At 35.1% G+C, this 16,928-nt stretch overlaps 1 protein-coding gene across 1 annotated transcript in view; it reads right to left on the bottom strand.

The window, feature by feature from the left end:
- The window catches only part of LOC145321372 (uncharacterized), an 83,705-nt gene that overhangs the window by 35,500 nt on the left and 31,277 nt on the right, over positions 1 to 16,928 (bottom strand). Inside the window, exons 4-5 of the mRNA XM_080162875.1 lie at positions 3,372 to 3,415; positions 2,879 to 2,986 (exon numbers count right to left, since the gene is read on the bottom strand). Coding sequence (XP_080019001.1) covers positions 2,879 to 2,986; positions 3,372 to 3,415 — 152 coding nt within the window. The remainder of the gene's footprint in view (positions 1 to 2,878; positions 2,987 to 3,371; positions 3,416 to 16,928) is intronic.

Here is a 16,928-nt window from a genome sequence, read left to right as displayed (position 1 = left end):
AAGCTTTTCATAGTGCCTATAAAAAATGACGTCATACTGGCTTACTATTGGTCAATAAAAAAGTATACTGGCCTGCTATTGTTTGTTTATTCTGTGTATTGGCCTATCATTGGTCATTTGCATGATGATTACATTTAGTTTTAAGTCAACGTATGAGAGAACGTCATTATAAAACTATGGGTACCAGTATAATTTACATTCAGTGCCCCCACCCTCACAGAAAATAAAATTAATTTATAGAGTAGCTCCGCTTTTAATTTGAAAGAAAAACCTTTAAATTAAATGAAATGAAATACTGTGAATGAAATATATTGGGGTTAAATGATCAAATTATTATCATGGAGCTCTGAACAAAAATTAAAAAGAAAGATCAAATATAATAGATGTATTGAAGAATAGAAAATAAAACTGACTCATTTGGAAAGTGATTTTAGGGATATGTGCTCACAAGTTAACCACCCTCCCCCCCCCCTTAGCAACCATTGGAAATTTGAAGATCATGGGAAGGTTTTCAACTAATTTATGGGAGGGTATCTCCATTATCCGAGAACATTCATGCTTCAATCCAACAACCCCCCCCCCTCCATTTTTTTATACAATCTATATTGAAAGTCAGGACAATCTCCTCAAAGAGGCCTCTAGGGGTGTAAGCTTAGCCCCCATTAAAAAAGCTATAACTCTCTATATCAAGTAACTTTATTCTAGGGTGATATAAGAATAAAGAAAAGAGGTGAGCAGCCATGCTGAGCTTTAATAATACCCAACAATTATATTAATGAATGACACACACACATTCACACACTCACACAAACCCACAACACCCCACAAACATACACCTAGCCAAAGTGCTAACACAATAATCATAAAATTTCAAAGTTCATTAATAGGGAAAATGTAAAAAACAAGTAAACAAGAGATGAAATAACAATAAGCTTATTTTCGCAGATTGGCATTTTAAAAATTGCATGAAGATTTCTGTGACAGAAAGGCACAATCTCTATCTTAACAATATCTAGATGAAGACTTCAAAACAATGCCTATAGATTTACCTATTTAAATAAAACTAGGGGAAATCAGGAGAAGTAAAGCGAGTAGGAAGTGAAAAAAAGTATTTTATGATTACAGATTGACCGACCGACAGACACTTAATAAAGTAGCTTCGCTACTAAAATAGCATTGATATTTAGCGGGAAGGTTTGTACACCTAAAGAAAAGATATATAATGACAAGTTCTCTTCTTTCTCTAGTAATCATTAGAACACACACACACATACACACACACTAACACACACACACACACAAATAACCAAACTATAACGGAGTTAACTGCTTAATTAGTGCGCCTTTAACCATCTCAACCCTCCCCCTACTCCTGCCTCACTTTTCGCTATAACATTCAAGAGCGAAGCTTCTCTATTGGGATTCTTTTCTTTTACTAACAATCGAAATATAACGGTGTTAACTGCTTAATCAATGGCTTCTAATCATCTTTTACCATTTTATTATTGCATCTTACCTAAGTTAGCGAAGTAGCTCTATAATTCTTTTACTCCCTTTCTTTTATACAAAGTTAATAAGATGCCTCTAAAACTATATCTTTTAAATTATTGCTTATCATACATGTTGGTGCAAAAAGAACTTAGATTCTTTAAATTTATGTTTGATTTGTATCGGCGTTAGCGGGAATACCTTAGCTCTCAAACAGATACATTTAGAACTTGCTTTCTATTTAAAGGTAAAAAATAAATTTGGGCTAATGAATATCACCTAACCTCATAACCAAATTGATAACCTTGATAGTTTGCTTGAAAAAGATCACATTTTAAAAGATTCCTAAGGAATAATGGCATACAAAATTTACAGCAAATAATCTTTGAATCTCTGAACCTACTTGTCCTTGTTATGAGCGGAAACTGGGTTATCATGTGTTGTGGTACCCTCCTATGATGTGTACTAGGCCATGGAAGAAAGATGAATTATTACAGCGGTGAAGTCATATGAGTAACATGTTTATACATTGTCAACAATATTTTTATAGTTTAGAAGAATCATTATATAAAATTAAATTTTCATTGATACTTTATAAATCTTTTATCAATAATAAGAAAGAAAATATTTAACAAAAAAACTGTGCTATAACACAATTCGATATTTGCAATCCCTAAGTAATGCAAAACTTTTCGTTGTTGCAAAAAAAGAAGATTTCTGTTAAGCCTAAAAAAATATGTCAAAAATGGGGTTGTAAATTAAATTCGTAAATAGTAATTAATTAAACTTATTAAAGGTAAAATATGAACATATTTTATTATAGTTTTCTCTGAAATCTTTGTTAAAAATATAGTTAACTAATCTAATATTAATTTTGAATCTACAGAAATTGTAACTTTATTTATCGTGTACATTAAATTTATTGACCATTGTCCTATCCCCCAAGATTTCTTGTCATCAATACCCGATCATATTAACATATTTACCTGGTTAACAATAGTTTAATAGCAGATGTTGTATTCTTGAAATTTATTATATTTAATTATCGCATCGTATTATAAACATATTTCCGCGGTTATTATCATGAAAAATTATAACATTAACCACGCGGTGTAAAAAAACTGGTATTAATCTTATGATTTTTATTTTTATGTCCGGAAAATTGTATTTTACAAATTCGTCCATTTCTTAAAATCATAGTAGAGATTTTTTAAAATAATACACTATGATATTATGATTTTAACTTTCGGAGCCAACTGGCTCTCGTAGCCGGCAGCTTAAAACATAGTGTAATACGCGATGCTGTACATGATTTTTCAGTATGGCTGAGAACCGGTTATAATCTAGCAGATATTAACTGGTTACGAAGCCACAGAGGAAATATATTTACCTTGTTAACAATAGTTTAACAGTAGATGTTGTATTTGTGTCTGTATTCTTGAAACCCGACCTCCCACAAGTTATAACATAATAGTTATCACTTGCTAACTCCAGGGTCCTGAAAATAAGTAATTTCTAAAATTTTTCATAAAAATCACTAACGAATAATTCTTTCTCTGATTAAATTTGGGGAGTTGTTATACCTATGAAGAGCCGGGCCTTACTGTGTAACGTTCAGGCAACCAACCCATGGACAGCACGACCTCTGATTGGAAATTCTATCTGTGCATATCATTATCTGTTTTTGGCAAAGGCTTTCCTCTAACTTTTAACGTCGCGCTTCAGTAGGTATCTTTTAACGTCGTTAGTTATGACACAGTTCAGACCAATGTTAAAAACTTCAATTCGAAGACAAGGGTACGCACTTAGATCATCTCTACATTACGCTGGCAGTAAAAGGTATTGTGCCATTTTTAAAACTAATATAAAATGTGTATTTTTACCTGTGAGATCTAACAGCCAGGGCCAAGGAACTCTTTTCAGTACTCTGAAATAAAAATTTTGTATTCATAAATTGTGCTTTATCTTAGCATTTTAATAATTCAAAAAATTGTGTTGGTTTTTTTAAATATGCAAGAAATTCAAAAATTTTATAATAAATCATTAAAATTCAAGACAAAAGAAATAATCTGGGGCTTTATGGACTTCTTTTTATTAAAAGCGAAGCTTTTCTATAATTAGGGTCGGTCCGTCCGTACGTCCGTCCGTAACGGATAGCTTTTTTTGTTAATTTAGGCATGTTAGAATTGTCCTATCGATTCCAAAATTTGCATGGTAATTCCTTTAATAGTTGGGTACGATTTAGAAAGCGTAGCAACTCTATAAGCATCACCAAAATGTCCGTACGTCCATTTTAAACATTTTGATTTTTTTACTTTTTTAACAACAAATTTTTATGTGATCTAATCATCCGATTGATCTGATTTTTGGTATATTGATTTCTGGGACAACAAAGTATAACGTAATAAGCGAAGCAACTCTATAATCAAGTCCTAAAAATGTAAGTATGTCCATAAACATTATCCTGAATCAAGCAGTTTTTCAACAAATTTACTTACAATTTTGCTTTGACTCTTATACATTTATATTATGATTATTCAGTTCTGACACTATATAAGTGTTAATGTACGTTTGTCCTACCGTTTCAGTGCTTCGCTTTTATGGATGTTGTCATCCTTGTTATACCTATGTGTTTAATATAGTGACGTATAGTAATAGCAAGAACAAACAGCTAAATATTCTCATAAAGTGTATTAATTCAAGACAAGATAAACATACAATAATAATATTAAACTTTAAGGCAACTATTCACTTTTATGTTCGTGTCGTGTTGCAGAGCAATGTCTTGCTCCGAAACGGTTGACACAAGAACTAAAAGCTCAAATATAAAATACATGCATTGCTCTTAAGTCAGGAAGAAAGGGACTATACATCACATTTCTCCCTGGCTTTAACATGAACCTGGATTTCAAACTGTAATATTTCAGATTAAATATAACAATAGGTTTTTACATGTTAATTATCATATATATATTATGAGTAGCGTTGAACGCTTATTAAATAGATAATAATTGATCTGGTATGACACCTGCCATATTTTTTTCTTTTTTTTATATTTTATTTCCAGATCTTTAAACACTTCGTATACATTTTTTTTTTATTATTTTGGTTCCTTAGAACTCTTTTGTGTTTTTTTTTATATTCCTTTTTTCTTTATGTGTTTTTTTTTTCTTTTTAATATATTTTTTTTAAAAGAAAAAACATTGATTAACATATAATTATTGAAAAATGCATTGATTAACACCTAATGCATTAATTACATAGTTATCATAAATGCATGATATAAAAATGACACTGGTTAACATATAACCATCAGATTTAAGCATGGTATTATAGAGCATTAATATGAAACATTAATTTTAAACCTTTTCGAGACTACTACTGCCTCAACAAATATTAAATACATAAAATAAAATAAAATATGAATTAATACACATAAACTATATTTATTACTTTCTTTTTCCAGACGTTCTGCTCTTCTTGCCAGATTCTTCAATATCCATAGGCATGATAGCTTCATCATCATTCACTCCAAGTTTTGCGGTCTCATCACACAAGCCGTCTTGAGACATCCTTGCCTCAGTATCACCAAGCATATGAAAACATCTTTCAAATCCACTAGTAACCGCAACCGAAATCGAGGTTGCAACGTTATCAACCTCCTCCTGATTATCCAAAATCTTTTGATGCTTACGACTAACCTCCTCCCCAAATTTATCAAGCATCATCAATATTCCAGGCGTGTGTTCCATCCTCATTTCCTCCCTCACTTGTTCATCAACACGCCATTGCTGACCTGACAATTCAAGGTCCAGACAAACAGGAATGTTCGGATTTAAGGGCTGATCCATCTGAACACAAACAGGATCCCCAAACCGAGTAACCAACTTGAAATCACCCTCGAACCACTCATTTACTTTGTGTTCAGGATTAAACTTCCACTCAATATTGGTTGTCAACAAACTTGTATAAACTTTTCCATCCAACTCCAATCTAAGTTCCTTTACTACATTCTCTAAAGTGGTATCTGGATCACATAACAATATCTGCTTGGCTAGAGTCGGACGGAGACGCTTGCAGCGCATCTGCATTTCCCAGGTCAAAACTCTTGCGTCTACTTTATCATTCACCAGACTACCTGCGTATGTGGCACTCACCAGGTTATCAATTATTTCTCTTTGTCCATCCAATCTAACATAACGTATCTCAGCTGGCATCTCTCCACTGGTGATTAAACTCACCGAATTCACATTCACAATGCGTGGAATGTAGACTGATAAGTTCATGTATTCATTCACCTGAATAGAGTCAATAAACACTTTAGCACTCAAATCCTGTTCAGACTTTCCATCAAGCCAATCTTTCTGTAACTCGAACAAAGTTGTGGATGGCATTTGCTTCAGAATAAAGGATACTTTATTCACGACGTCTTTCCAATGTGCCAGGAGCCGGATAGCTGACACAACCTGCGTCTTCAACCTCAGATCAACGCTATTACCCACCGTTCTCAACACCGTCTGAAGGCTCATTTTACCATCTGCAGGTATGACGTCAATTTTTGAAAGTTGATGCCAATCCTCAAGTTCCCCCATATGTTTGATTATGGGTAACAATTCGCCCAACGTTTGACAGCTTTTTCTCTCATCTCCATCCAGGTATTCAATCTTAGCAAGCAACACCAAACTTGGTAAAATTTCGCAAACAAGCTTAGAGAGAAATATGGTTGCACTCAACTTATTCAAACTGGTTGTCTCGTTCCATGACAACTTTCTGTTTATAGCTTTAGAATGCTCACCAGCCGCCATCAGGTTGAGGTGTCTTGAATTCTGGCTGGTAAAGATAGGGATCCTGTCCACAGGCCAGTCTATGGAGTTGATGCATCTCCCCATCTCTAACTGCACCGAAAGCATGTTTACTAAATTCAACTTAAACCTTGGTTCATTATCAATAAGACGAGCTAAATCTGCCAGTGGCATGTCCTCACTGCTCAAAAATATGTTCTTCGTCGCCCTGCCCACACTCAACGTGGGCAGCTCAACGCGCGACATTACCAACACCAGCCGAGATGCAGAGTTGCTGACCAATGCAGACACCGGTAGACCAGGTTTGACTTGATTTCCTTCATTGACAGATTGTTTGTGGCGGCCATCTTCTTCGTTGCTCAATAACTTTTGATTCATTGTTGCCGCCGTAACCAACCTGCAAAAATACAATATAATTAAATTTCAGCATCAGAATTTAAGATCTAGCATTAAATTCTTCCTCAGTAAATCTTTTTTTATGACACCATGAACAACAACAATACAACAATGCCAACATAGGAATTATACCTAACAACAACATTAACACAATCAAAACAAACTTAGCAAACAATGGTAGTATATCTTTGAACAAATGTTCTAAACCAAACCAAGGACCTGTAACCTGTTCGAAAAATGACAACTTATGATCAACAAAGTCCAACTTAGAAGCTTGTCCATTAAAATCCTCAAAATCCTCTAACCCCTGATATTTAATAGTCTTATTAAAATCAGCAATAAACACCTTTTCATCGTTCAGAAAAATCTTTTGTCCCACATGTTCAGATTTTTCATTGGCAATGTGCAGAAGTTCGAGTCCCTGCCCCTGATTCCCAAGGAACAAATTAGCTGTCAACTTCAAAAATACCGGATTTTGCGAGCAATTTAACAAATTTATGTCCTCTACTGCAACAATCATTCTACTATATTCTTGTATTCCAACTGTCTCACCTTTATAATCCACCAGCAAATGTCCTACTGCACATCCATAATCCACACCTAACTTTACTGGAATTTCAACCGCTGTACACTTTTCATACTTAGCAATTTCTCCCAGGTATATAATTCTGAACCCATGATGCATCTGTACATTTGATCTAACTTCTGTTTGAGCACATCTAGAAATACTAAAAAGTTCTATCATCCTCTCATTCCTTTCTCTACTAGCCAAAAACATAGCATTCAGATCAAATCTAGCTTCCTGTTTTAACAAATCCCCAAAATAACTTCTAACAGCCGCCTTCGGTTCCTCTAAAAACTTGATACCCTCCAATTCTGTCACCAAAATGTTGAAATCCAGATGCTGCAAAGTAAGTTTCTCTGTTCCCATAATTTTAACTAAAATATTCCTTTCCAAGTTAGAAACAAAAAGTTGTTCATTCCACGTAGTTAAATTAAATGTATCTTGAAAAACTACCTTAAAATTACTGGCCGGTTTTCGTACTACATACGGAAAATATGGAGAAGTTGACGTTGCCCACAAATGATTTTCTTCAAAATTCGCCACAATCGTCTTTTTATCATAATCCATAACAACATTTCCCTTGATCAAAACGGGTGTATTTTTTACTAAAATATGCAAAGTCCCAATAGCAAAACCTAAATTGAACCACATATTGTGCGCGTATATTCCCAGTGTCTTGCATTGAATATTTTCACCACCAACATCCCAGAAAGGTGACAATGTTCCATTAACCGTGAAACTGTGAACAGTTGGCAAGTCTATGTTTACTTTAAAACTAATACCATCATGCTGATACTTGCCAGAATGAAAAATCCTTCTACATTCGTCCATACTCAACTCTACCTGTTTTTCATGTGGCACGTCTAGTACATGCACATGACTCGCGGTGCCGCAAAACCAGCGCTCCAATTTTAGTCTAACCTCACAACTAATGGCTTCCGACAGTATAAAATCGGTTTCTGCTAACCCCAATAATTCCACAGATCTGACCGGTTCCATCCTATCATGCAAACAGGCAGCTGATCTAAGTTCAACATTACTTATTTGAGAACAATCATAAGCTGCTAACCGTGGATCCTGTGACGTATACATACCACCAACAATAATCAAACAATAAGTCTGCATCACAACAACAAATAACAAAATATCCAAGTACCTGACTCCTCTATCATCCTTGGATTTCTTCACAGGTACTGGTCCAGCACGTCCACTTTTTGAACTACAAGCGTCAGGCGACCTCTTTCGCATACGATCTCCATCTCGTCTATTCCGGTCATGTCTATCACCACCGCCGCTTCCTCTCTTGTCATCACGCTCCCGACGGTTTTCGTGGTAATCTCTTCTCCTGCAAATATTATACAAATTATTACAAATATTATTTTTTAATCAATTTTGCGAGGTTCCTAGTTACTACATCTGCTACTGAATAACGTTCTAATCTGTCTTTTTCTCTGTTTTGTCTATCCTCTTCCAATTTTTGTAATTGTACTTCATTTGTAGAACCTTTAGGACGACCTTTGACAGGAATAGTCTCAGACATTTTTTGTAGTTTTGCATTATCTAATGATCTATCTAATTCATCCTCCTCAACATCCCTTCCTCGTTTAACACTTCCCCTTCGTTGCTCCAAGTTTACAATTTTACTTTGCAGTTTTGGAAAAGTGTCCTCTAAAATACTCATCCGAGACTCTAACTCCCTAGCAGATTCCATGTTAACATCCTCTACACCCAAACTGTTGTCTACTAAACTATTATCAGAGGCATAATCTCTATGAAAAACACTATCCTTACTAATAGTAGAATATGTAGAGTCTAACTTAGTTTTATCAATCGTATCATTCGTATCTACACTGTCAGAAATATGAGTACTTTCCAAAGTATCACTAAGATCCTCAACTAAATCATCTAAATTTTTATTATCCTGAGATACATTTGACCTTTGCTGTGACAACCCAACACCCAAAAAAGATTTCTCCAAAAAATCTGGTGTTACCTGTCCATCCTTCCGCCTTCCAACCACCTCTGGACTAGCGCCACAACTATTCTCCTCTTCAGAAACGCCTGAACAAGTTAAACTTCTTAAAGTATTGGGAAAGTCATAGTTTACTTTAAAGGTATTATCCACAGAGAAAAACTCATCTGTAATCACTAAGTCAATCTTTTCATCTGGAGTCAAGTCTAAAGTACTCTCAATAACATATATTTTATCCCTTGGTACAATTCTTACCCCTTTGTCTTTCAATCTACACTTTTCTAGGGGTTGAACCTCGAATAAACTATCAGAAATTACTTTTGTCACTAGACACGGACCCACCCATAGCGAGCAGAGTTTACGAGCTACACCAATCGTTGTGACGTCATAAAAAATATAACAATAGGAATTCATAGCTATCGGCCGACCTATCCTTTCTGTATTTTCTACCTGTAAATACTTCTCAGTTCTCTCTTGTCCAGTTCTCCAATTTTTGTCAAGGCACTCCAATAACTCTGAAAAATTCATATGTTTAATTTTCGAGCGGGTTAAAGGATCAAATGAGTCAAGCGGAAGCTTAGGGTTTCGTAGAAACATCTTGAAATACGGGGAACATCCTAACCTCCGATTGAAAGAAGTGTTCATACAAAATTGTGTAGCTTTAAGTTTATGAGCCCAATCTCCATCTTGAAAACGTAAATCAGTCTTAAGAAACGAATACACCGATTGGTTGTATCTTTCACTGTAATTCGAATTTGCTGATCTTGGAGGGATAAAAATTTGTTCAATTCCCAACCTTAAACAAACTTCCCTAAAAACTTTTGATTTGAAACTTTGTGCATTGTCAGTCCTGATTCTCTCGCATAATCCCCAAACAGAAAATAAATTAAACTTCAACATTCAATAATTGTTTCAGCTTTAACATCCTCAATAGCAAACAACCAAACATATCTAGTACAACTGTCAACTACTATTAAAATATGCTTACAAATGACTCCATTAAATTCACACTCATTCAAAGGACCTAAAGCATCTATGGCCAACTCTGCCATAGCTTCCCCAGCCAAAGGAGAAAATTCTATATTATGATTATGTTTTGGTTTTTTACGTCTATTCAAACAAATGACACAATTTGCAACTGCCGCCGCTACATATTTAGACACATAGGGAAAAATGAAGTGACGATTAATCCTGCTCAAAGTTTCCAAATAACCCCTATGCCCCGCTGTAACATCTGCATGAGCTAACAAGAAAACTTTATTGTACATTCCAATAGGTACCACTACCCGTTCAATAAATTGAAATTCTTTCTGGAGCCGCATAGGTGAAGTCAAGATAATTAAACCATCTTTATAACTCAAATGTTCAAAAAATCTTAATATTTGTTTACCACGATAAGGCATTTGAGACAATTCTCTGGACGTAGGTTTGACATTATTTACAATAAATTTCCTCACCTCAACTAAAACAGGATCCTTCTCCAGGCTACGACTGAATTCTCTCGCCTTCAATCTGGATGCTATTTGACTGGCCGTCTCTGCTCCAATTCCTGCAATAAGACATAATTTAGGATCTTCCAATTGATATACAGTATCCAATATTAACTCTCCTTGTTCGTCTGTCGATAATTTAGATATCCTATCTTTACTATCCTTTAATGCAGTACGTGACAATATATCAACATTAGTATGCATCTTGCCCTGCCTATGTACAACCTCATAACTGAAGGTGGATAAAAAGTTTATCCACCTTATGGTGAGACCAACAAAATATCCGTTCTGCCTCCAAGTAGATAGATGTTTCAGTGCAGCTGAATCAGTTCTCACGATAAACTTCTTGTGTCTCAAATAACATTCAAATCTTTCAACAGCATTTACTAATGCACATAATTCTCCTTTATGCGCTGCATAATTGGCTTCATGAGTTGAACAAACACGTGACCAACACGATATCATCTTCTCTTGTCCATTTTGTTTTTGACTTAACACCGCAGACATAGCTGTAGATGACCAATCTGTATCCAACACAAATGGTTCAGCCTCCATCCTCCAATCCGGGAACGATTTACTTATTTCTTCACAGAACAATTCTCTAGTCTTTGTAAAGGCTTCCATACTTTTTTCATCCCATTCTATTTTACTACTGTTTCTGAATTTGTTCAATGGTGCCGTAATATCAGAAAAATTCTTGAAATATGAACCATAATAATTTATGAAACCAGTAAATCTTTGAATATCTTTACCTGTTTCAGGTACTGGCCAATTCTTAATCTTTTCAATATATGCTTGGTCCATAAATATGCCTTCTGCATTTATAATATGGCCCAGAAATTTCACTTCCTCTGCAAACAATGTACATTTTCCAAGATTAATCTTGAGGCCTGCTTCACAGAATGTTCGTAGTAGAGTATTCAAATGCTCCAGATGTTCCTCCACATTCATACTATATACAAGAACATCGTCCAAATAAACTAGGCAAAATGCCCTTAATTCAGGACTCAAATCCATTACTCTATCCATCAACTTTACAAATGCACTTGGAGCATTGGTCAATCCAAACGGAAGCCTCTTGAAGCAATATTGCCGTCCATTAGAACAAAATGCTGTATATTTCCTGACAGATTCCTTCAAGTGCATTGAATTATACGCTGAAGTAAGGTCAATAGACGTAAAAATCTTCTTTCCTCCAAGTTTGTCAAATAGCTCACCAATATTAGGCAAAGGGTAACAAATCTTCTCAGTTATCTCATTTAACGAGCGGTAGTCCAGGACAAACCTGACTTTCACCTCGTTAGTATTTCCAACCTTCTTCTTAACAGCAAAAATTCCAGAATTAAACGGTGAATTACATTCTTCTATCACATCTGTTTCCAACCATAAATCAATCTGTTCTTTTAGTTTCTCTGCATGATGAGGATTGAGTCTAATCATCCTATTTTTGAAAGGTTGAGCTCCAGGAACCAACTGAATATCATACTCCTCCAAGGTACAAGATCCAATATCCGTAGGATCAATCGATAATGCCTTGAAATTCTTTAAAAACAAACCAACTATTCTTCCTTTCAAAGAAACATTATCTTTTAAAAACGGAACTTTATCCAACTTCAATTTATCTTTAATAAAACGAATCTTCTTTAATGTTGTTGACACATCTTCTTTAACTCTGTTCTCTTGCAACATCGCTATCTTCTCCGCCACAAACAAATTTCCAACCAAAGTACCAGCAGGAACAGATTTCTTAACAGTTTCAAAATTCGTGATTTTAGTCATAATTTTACCGTTCTTTCCCACCTCAGTAATTCCTTCATTTATCAACAAGTTGTTTCGGCTACAGTAACCTTGTCTAGGAGCTATATAACACAACTGTCCTTCAGGCATATTTCCCTTAGTTGAAACTTCTACCACCACTGTACTTAATGCAGGAATTTCTATTCGATTTTTCAATGAACAAATCCATTTTTGGTCTTGTAACTCAGCTACATTAATCTCAGGTTTCTTAGTTCTTGCTTTCTCCATTTTCTCCAAAACCGTATGAACCAAATTCTTCACTACAATTTTCCGTTTAGCTACTAAATTCACACTGATTCCATGCATCTCAATCCTGTTGCCGTCTTTGGCAAATATCGTCTTCACGTTATTTTTGTTCAGCCAATGACTGCCTAGATTCATAGGTACAGTCATGCCAGAAATAACAAAGCAATCTTCTTGAAAACTGTGACCTCCAATCTGAAATTCAACATTTCGAACAACACCATCAATCTTGATGCTGGAACCCTGCACGCCTGTTGCTTTCGAATCCGTTTCTTCAATCATACAATCAAGCTTTCTAGCCAACACTTGAGATATCAGGCAGCCTCTTGCATTGCCGCTATCAATTAAGGTCAGGATTTCCATGCCACCAATCTTCGTTGGAACGTAGACTTCAGCCGCTCCAGCCGCCATCTCAGAATCTTCATGAAACTTATAAACAGCTATCTAACCAACACCAGCAGTTATGAGGTTGTAACTATCCAATTAATAACTATCTATCTGTCTACAACAAATAATAAAATAACGGAATAAAACAAATCACTCACCGACAATATTTCATCCATCAACAGAAACGTCCAAAATATCTCTTAATCCACAATCAACAAAACTTCTCTCCGGCCAACAGAAACATCCCAAAATATCTCTTAATCCACAATCAGTAAAACTTCTCTCCGGCCAATCTAAAATATTACAAACTTTTAGATGCCAATTGATGGATAAATCACTGTACATAAGAATTAATATTGATATTAATATATATATAACAAATTTTTACAAAACTATTTTTCGAACAGCAATATATATATATATAATGGTAATCAAATATTAACAAGCATGAAACAAAATCTTAACAACTCACCATCAAATAAATAATGATGACAGTATCTCTCAATCACCACAAACACTCTTCTCAGCCAATCTAAAATAAAATACAATTATTTTAGATGCCATAAATACATGTTTTCACTGAACAAATAAACTTGCAACACAATAAAAGAAGTTGTATTAAGAAATATGACATGATCAAATATTATCAATCACCAAGCAAATTAATCATTCCAAATACCATAAGTTCAATTCTTTAGTAATTCAATAAAATATTACCTAACAAAACTATTATTGTCAGATTAAAACTGAGATGTATAAAAGGTTTAAAAGTCGAAATTCAACTAACTATATATCTCAATACCTGAGAGCACCTTCTTGCGCAGCTCTGCTTTTCTGCGCAGCTCAACTTTCTGCGCATGGCGCGCTCCACGCCCGATAATCATTGCAGCTACCTCTCTACACCACCCCATTTTGCGCATACCAGCTCTGAGAGATAGTGCAAATTTCTTTGCAAATATGTTCACTCCCCCTTTTTTCTCAAACAAAAGAGACAGCTCCCCCATATCTGCGCATACCAACTTTGAGAGGTAGTGCAATCTTCTTTGCAAATATGTTCACTCCCCCTTTCTCCTCCAACAAAAGAGACAGCTCCACCATATTTGTGCATACCAGCTCCGAGAGACAACCCCTCCCTTCCTTCATAGAAAGAGACTACTCCACTATTATATCTAATGCATTATAACAATTTTGCTTCATGAAATTCTAAACTTCATAAAAAGTTTTGCTGAATCAACTTTACTAAATCGCAATATAATTGTTTTAAAATCGAATACTTTAAATCACAATAACTGACTCAACTTTTAAAACAATTTTCCACATTTCATCAAAATTTAATACTTTCAAATATCTAATTTCACATTTTTATCAAATTTAATTCAATTTAAAATTCAATTTAATATTTTTCAATAGCAATTTTACAAAATTGTATTCCTAATTCGTTTTTCATTTTCACTTTTTATTATTCTTATCTCTGTTAGACTCCACAACAGTCTGAAACAAAAATGAATTTTCAACAAAACATAATCAAAAACTAAATTAATTATTTTGATTTCCATTATAACATAATCTCATAATTTCATATACGCTTATAAACAATATGTTATCTTTTCATAATTCAAAATAAACCATCAAAATAAATTATCTCAAAATTAGAGTTGCTTCGTTCACTCTTTATCATTAATTTTGTTTTGTTGTTGTTTATTTACAATGCGCATAAATCAAAACAATGCCGCGTAACAAGTAGAAAATGGAATAAGGTTTTATGATTATAATACATACAAAACATTAAAACCATAAAATGTCATCTATAATAGCATTATTCCATGCCTCGACTTCTGCTACAAGATCGTCCTCATAATCACTTGCCCCTAAACCATCGACATGCGCCACTTCCTTCGTATCCTCCCCTTCTTTCACCTCTCCTTCAATTTCACCAACCAATTTCTTTTTATCAATAATATTTTCATTCTTTTTAAAACTCTTTTGCCCCGTCTTATAAGGAACAAAAGGCTTGTTTCCCCACCGCAAAAAGTATTTTCCTTTAGGATTAGGCAACTTTTTATCTCTAATATCAAAACAATCCCTCATCATGTGACCTTTTCTGTTGCAATAATAACAAATAAAACCACCTTGAATTGCGCCAATTAAAGGAATAAGTTCAGCTGGTCCACCAAATTCATCAGCTAAATCAATTTCACATTGATTTATTTCATATGACAAATTATCTTCATCACTAACCTGATCAATAGTTACAGGATTTGACTTGGAACCAACGCCACCAACCATCGTTTTAGCCAAAGCCATCTGGTTTGTTGTACATCCTCTAGCCATTGACCCTGAAATTTGATTAAATTGTAGCCCTTTAACAATCAATTGTGCTTTAACTATTAACTCTGTCCGAAACTTCGTTATCATTCGCACTTGTCCGTCACGCTCCAAATCCAACGCAAATTGACGCATCTGATTAGCCAAAAGAGGAGATAAGACCACATTACACACTTGAGAATAGAAATCCATGAACATATCATCAGTTGGTTTCGGATACGCACGTTTCCAGAAAGATAGTATCTTATCAAAAAATGCATCAATCTTATCATTCTCATGTTGCTTAACACTCAAATACGCATCTTTACACACATTTTTCATATCGGGTGGTAAAAATGTCTCTCGCATCTTACACAAGTACCCCTTTAATGTTAATTGTCTATTCTCCATATCAGCAGGTTTTAGTGTATAACCACAAGCGGTTCTTACACCCACACATTTATCAAACAAAATTTCCTTACACACTTGATGATTAGTCATATGATAACGTCTAGTAGTCATCCAAAATCTCTCCAAATAATCATCAAAGAAAATCACATCATCGTCAACCGCAAATTCAGGCGCATTTTTTCTGAACTGATCATCAAGTTTAGCACACGTTTCATTGTACCTATGCACATTCTCCTCCCCCTGCGAAACATACAGAGATCTATCTGGTACATAAACAAGAGATTTACACCAACTAACCTGCGATTCACTCAGTCCAGCTTCAAAAAAATTGAGCGTATTAAAATCCTCCGCATTAACTTCAGAAAGAGCTGGCCACCACATGAGAACTCCATTGTAGATATTATCCACAGCATCAACCCTAGACAATTCCCAAAGTTTTATGATCTTATCTTCATTTCCCTGCATACCACCAAAAATAGGCCGAGAACCACTAGCAAACAGTTTAGGCTTCTCCTCTGATCCTTCAAATCCTCCAGATCCACCAGCCGTCCTCTGCCACGGCATAGAGTTATTTAAACCATTCTGTTGGTTATTCGACCCATTCTGCTGAGTATTCTGCTGGTTATTCGACCCATTCTGCTGGGTATTCGAACCATTCTGCTGGTCATTCAAACTATTCTGCTGGGCAATCTTTTCAAGAATTAGCTGCTGGCCAGTCATAAACTCATTTACAACAGTCACATTCTCAGTCTTGATATCATTATCAACACTAGGCTCCACCACCTTATTAAGACGATCTTCCAAATTGTCCATCCGAGTAGCCAGTCCAGTAACCGCAGCAACATTAGTATCAACATTATCCGCCAATTCCTGAACTTTCGTCTCCAGCGGCGTCATCCGCCCAGCCAAATTATCCAGCTTATCCCCATTGGATTGAATATCACCCTGCAACGTGACAATCGACTCGAAGATGTACTCCAGCCTCTCCTCCGGAGACAGCTTCCTGAAATGAGCAATGTCCAACTTCATCGCTCACAAAAATTCCTAAATAAAACAAAGTAAAGAAAAAATAC

This window comes from Acartia tonsa, chromosome 1 (genome assembly GCF_053477335.1).
Source record: "Acartia tonsa isolate MP-2025a chromosome 1, ASM5347733v1, whole genome shotgun sequence".
Lineage (NCBI taxonomy): Eukaryota > Metazoa > Arthropoda > Copepoda > Calanoida > Acartiidae > Acartia > Acartia tonsa.
Note: the sequence above shows the minus strand (reverse complement) of the source record. Positions and strands in the feature narration are given on the sequence as shown.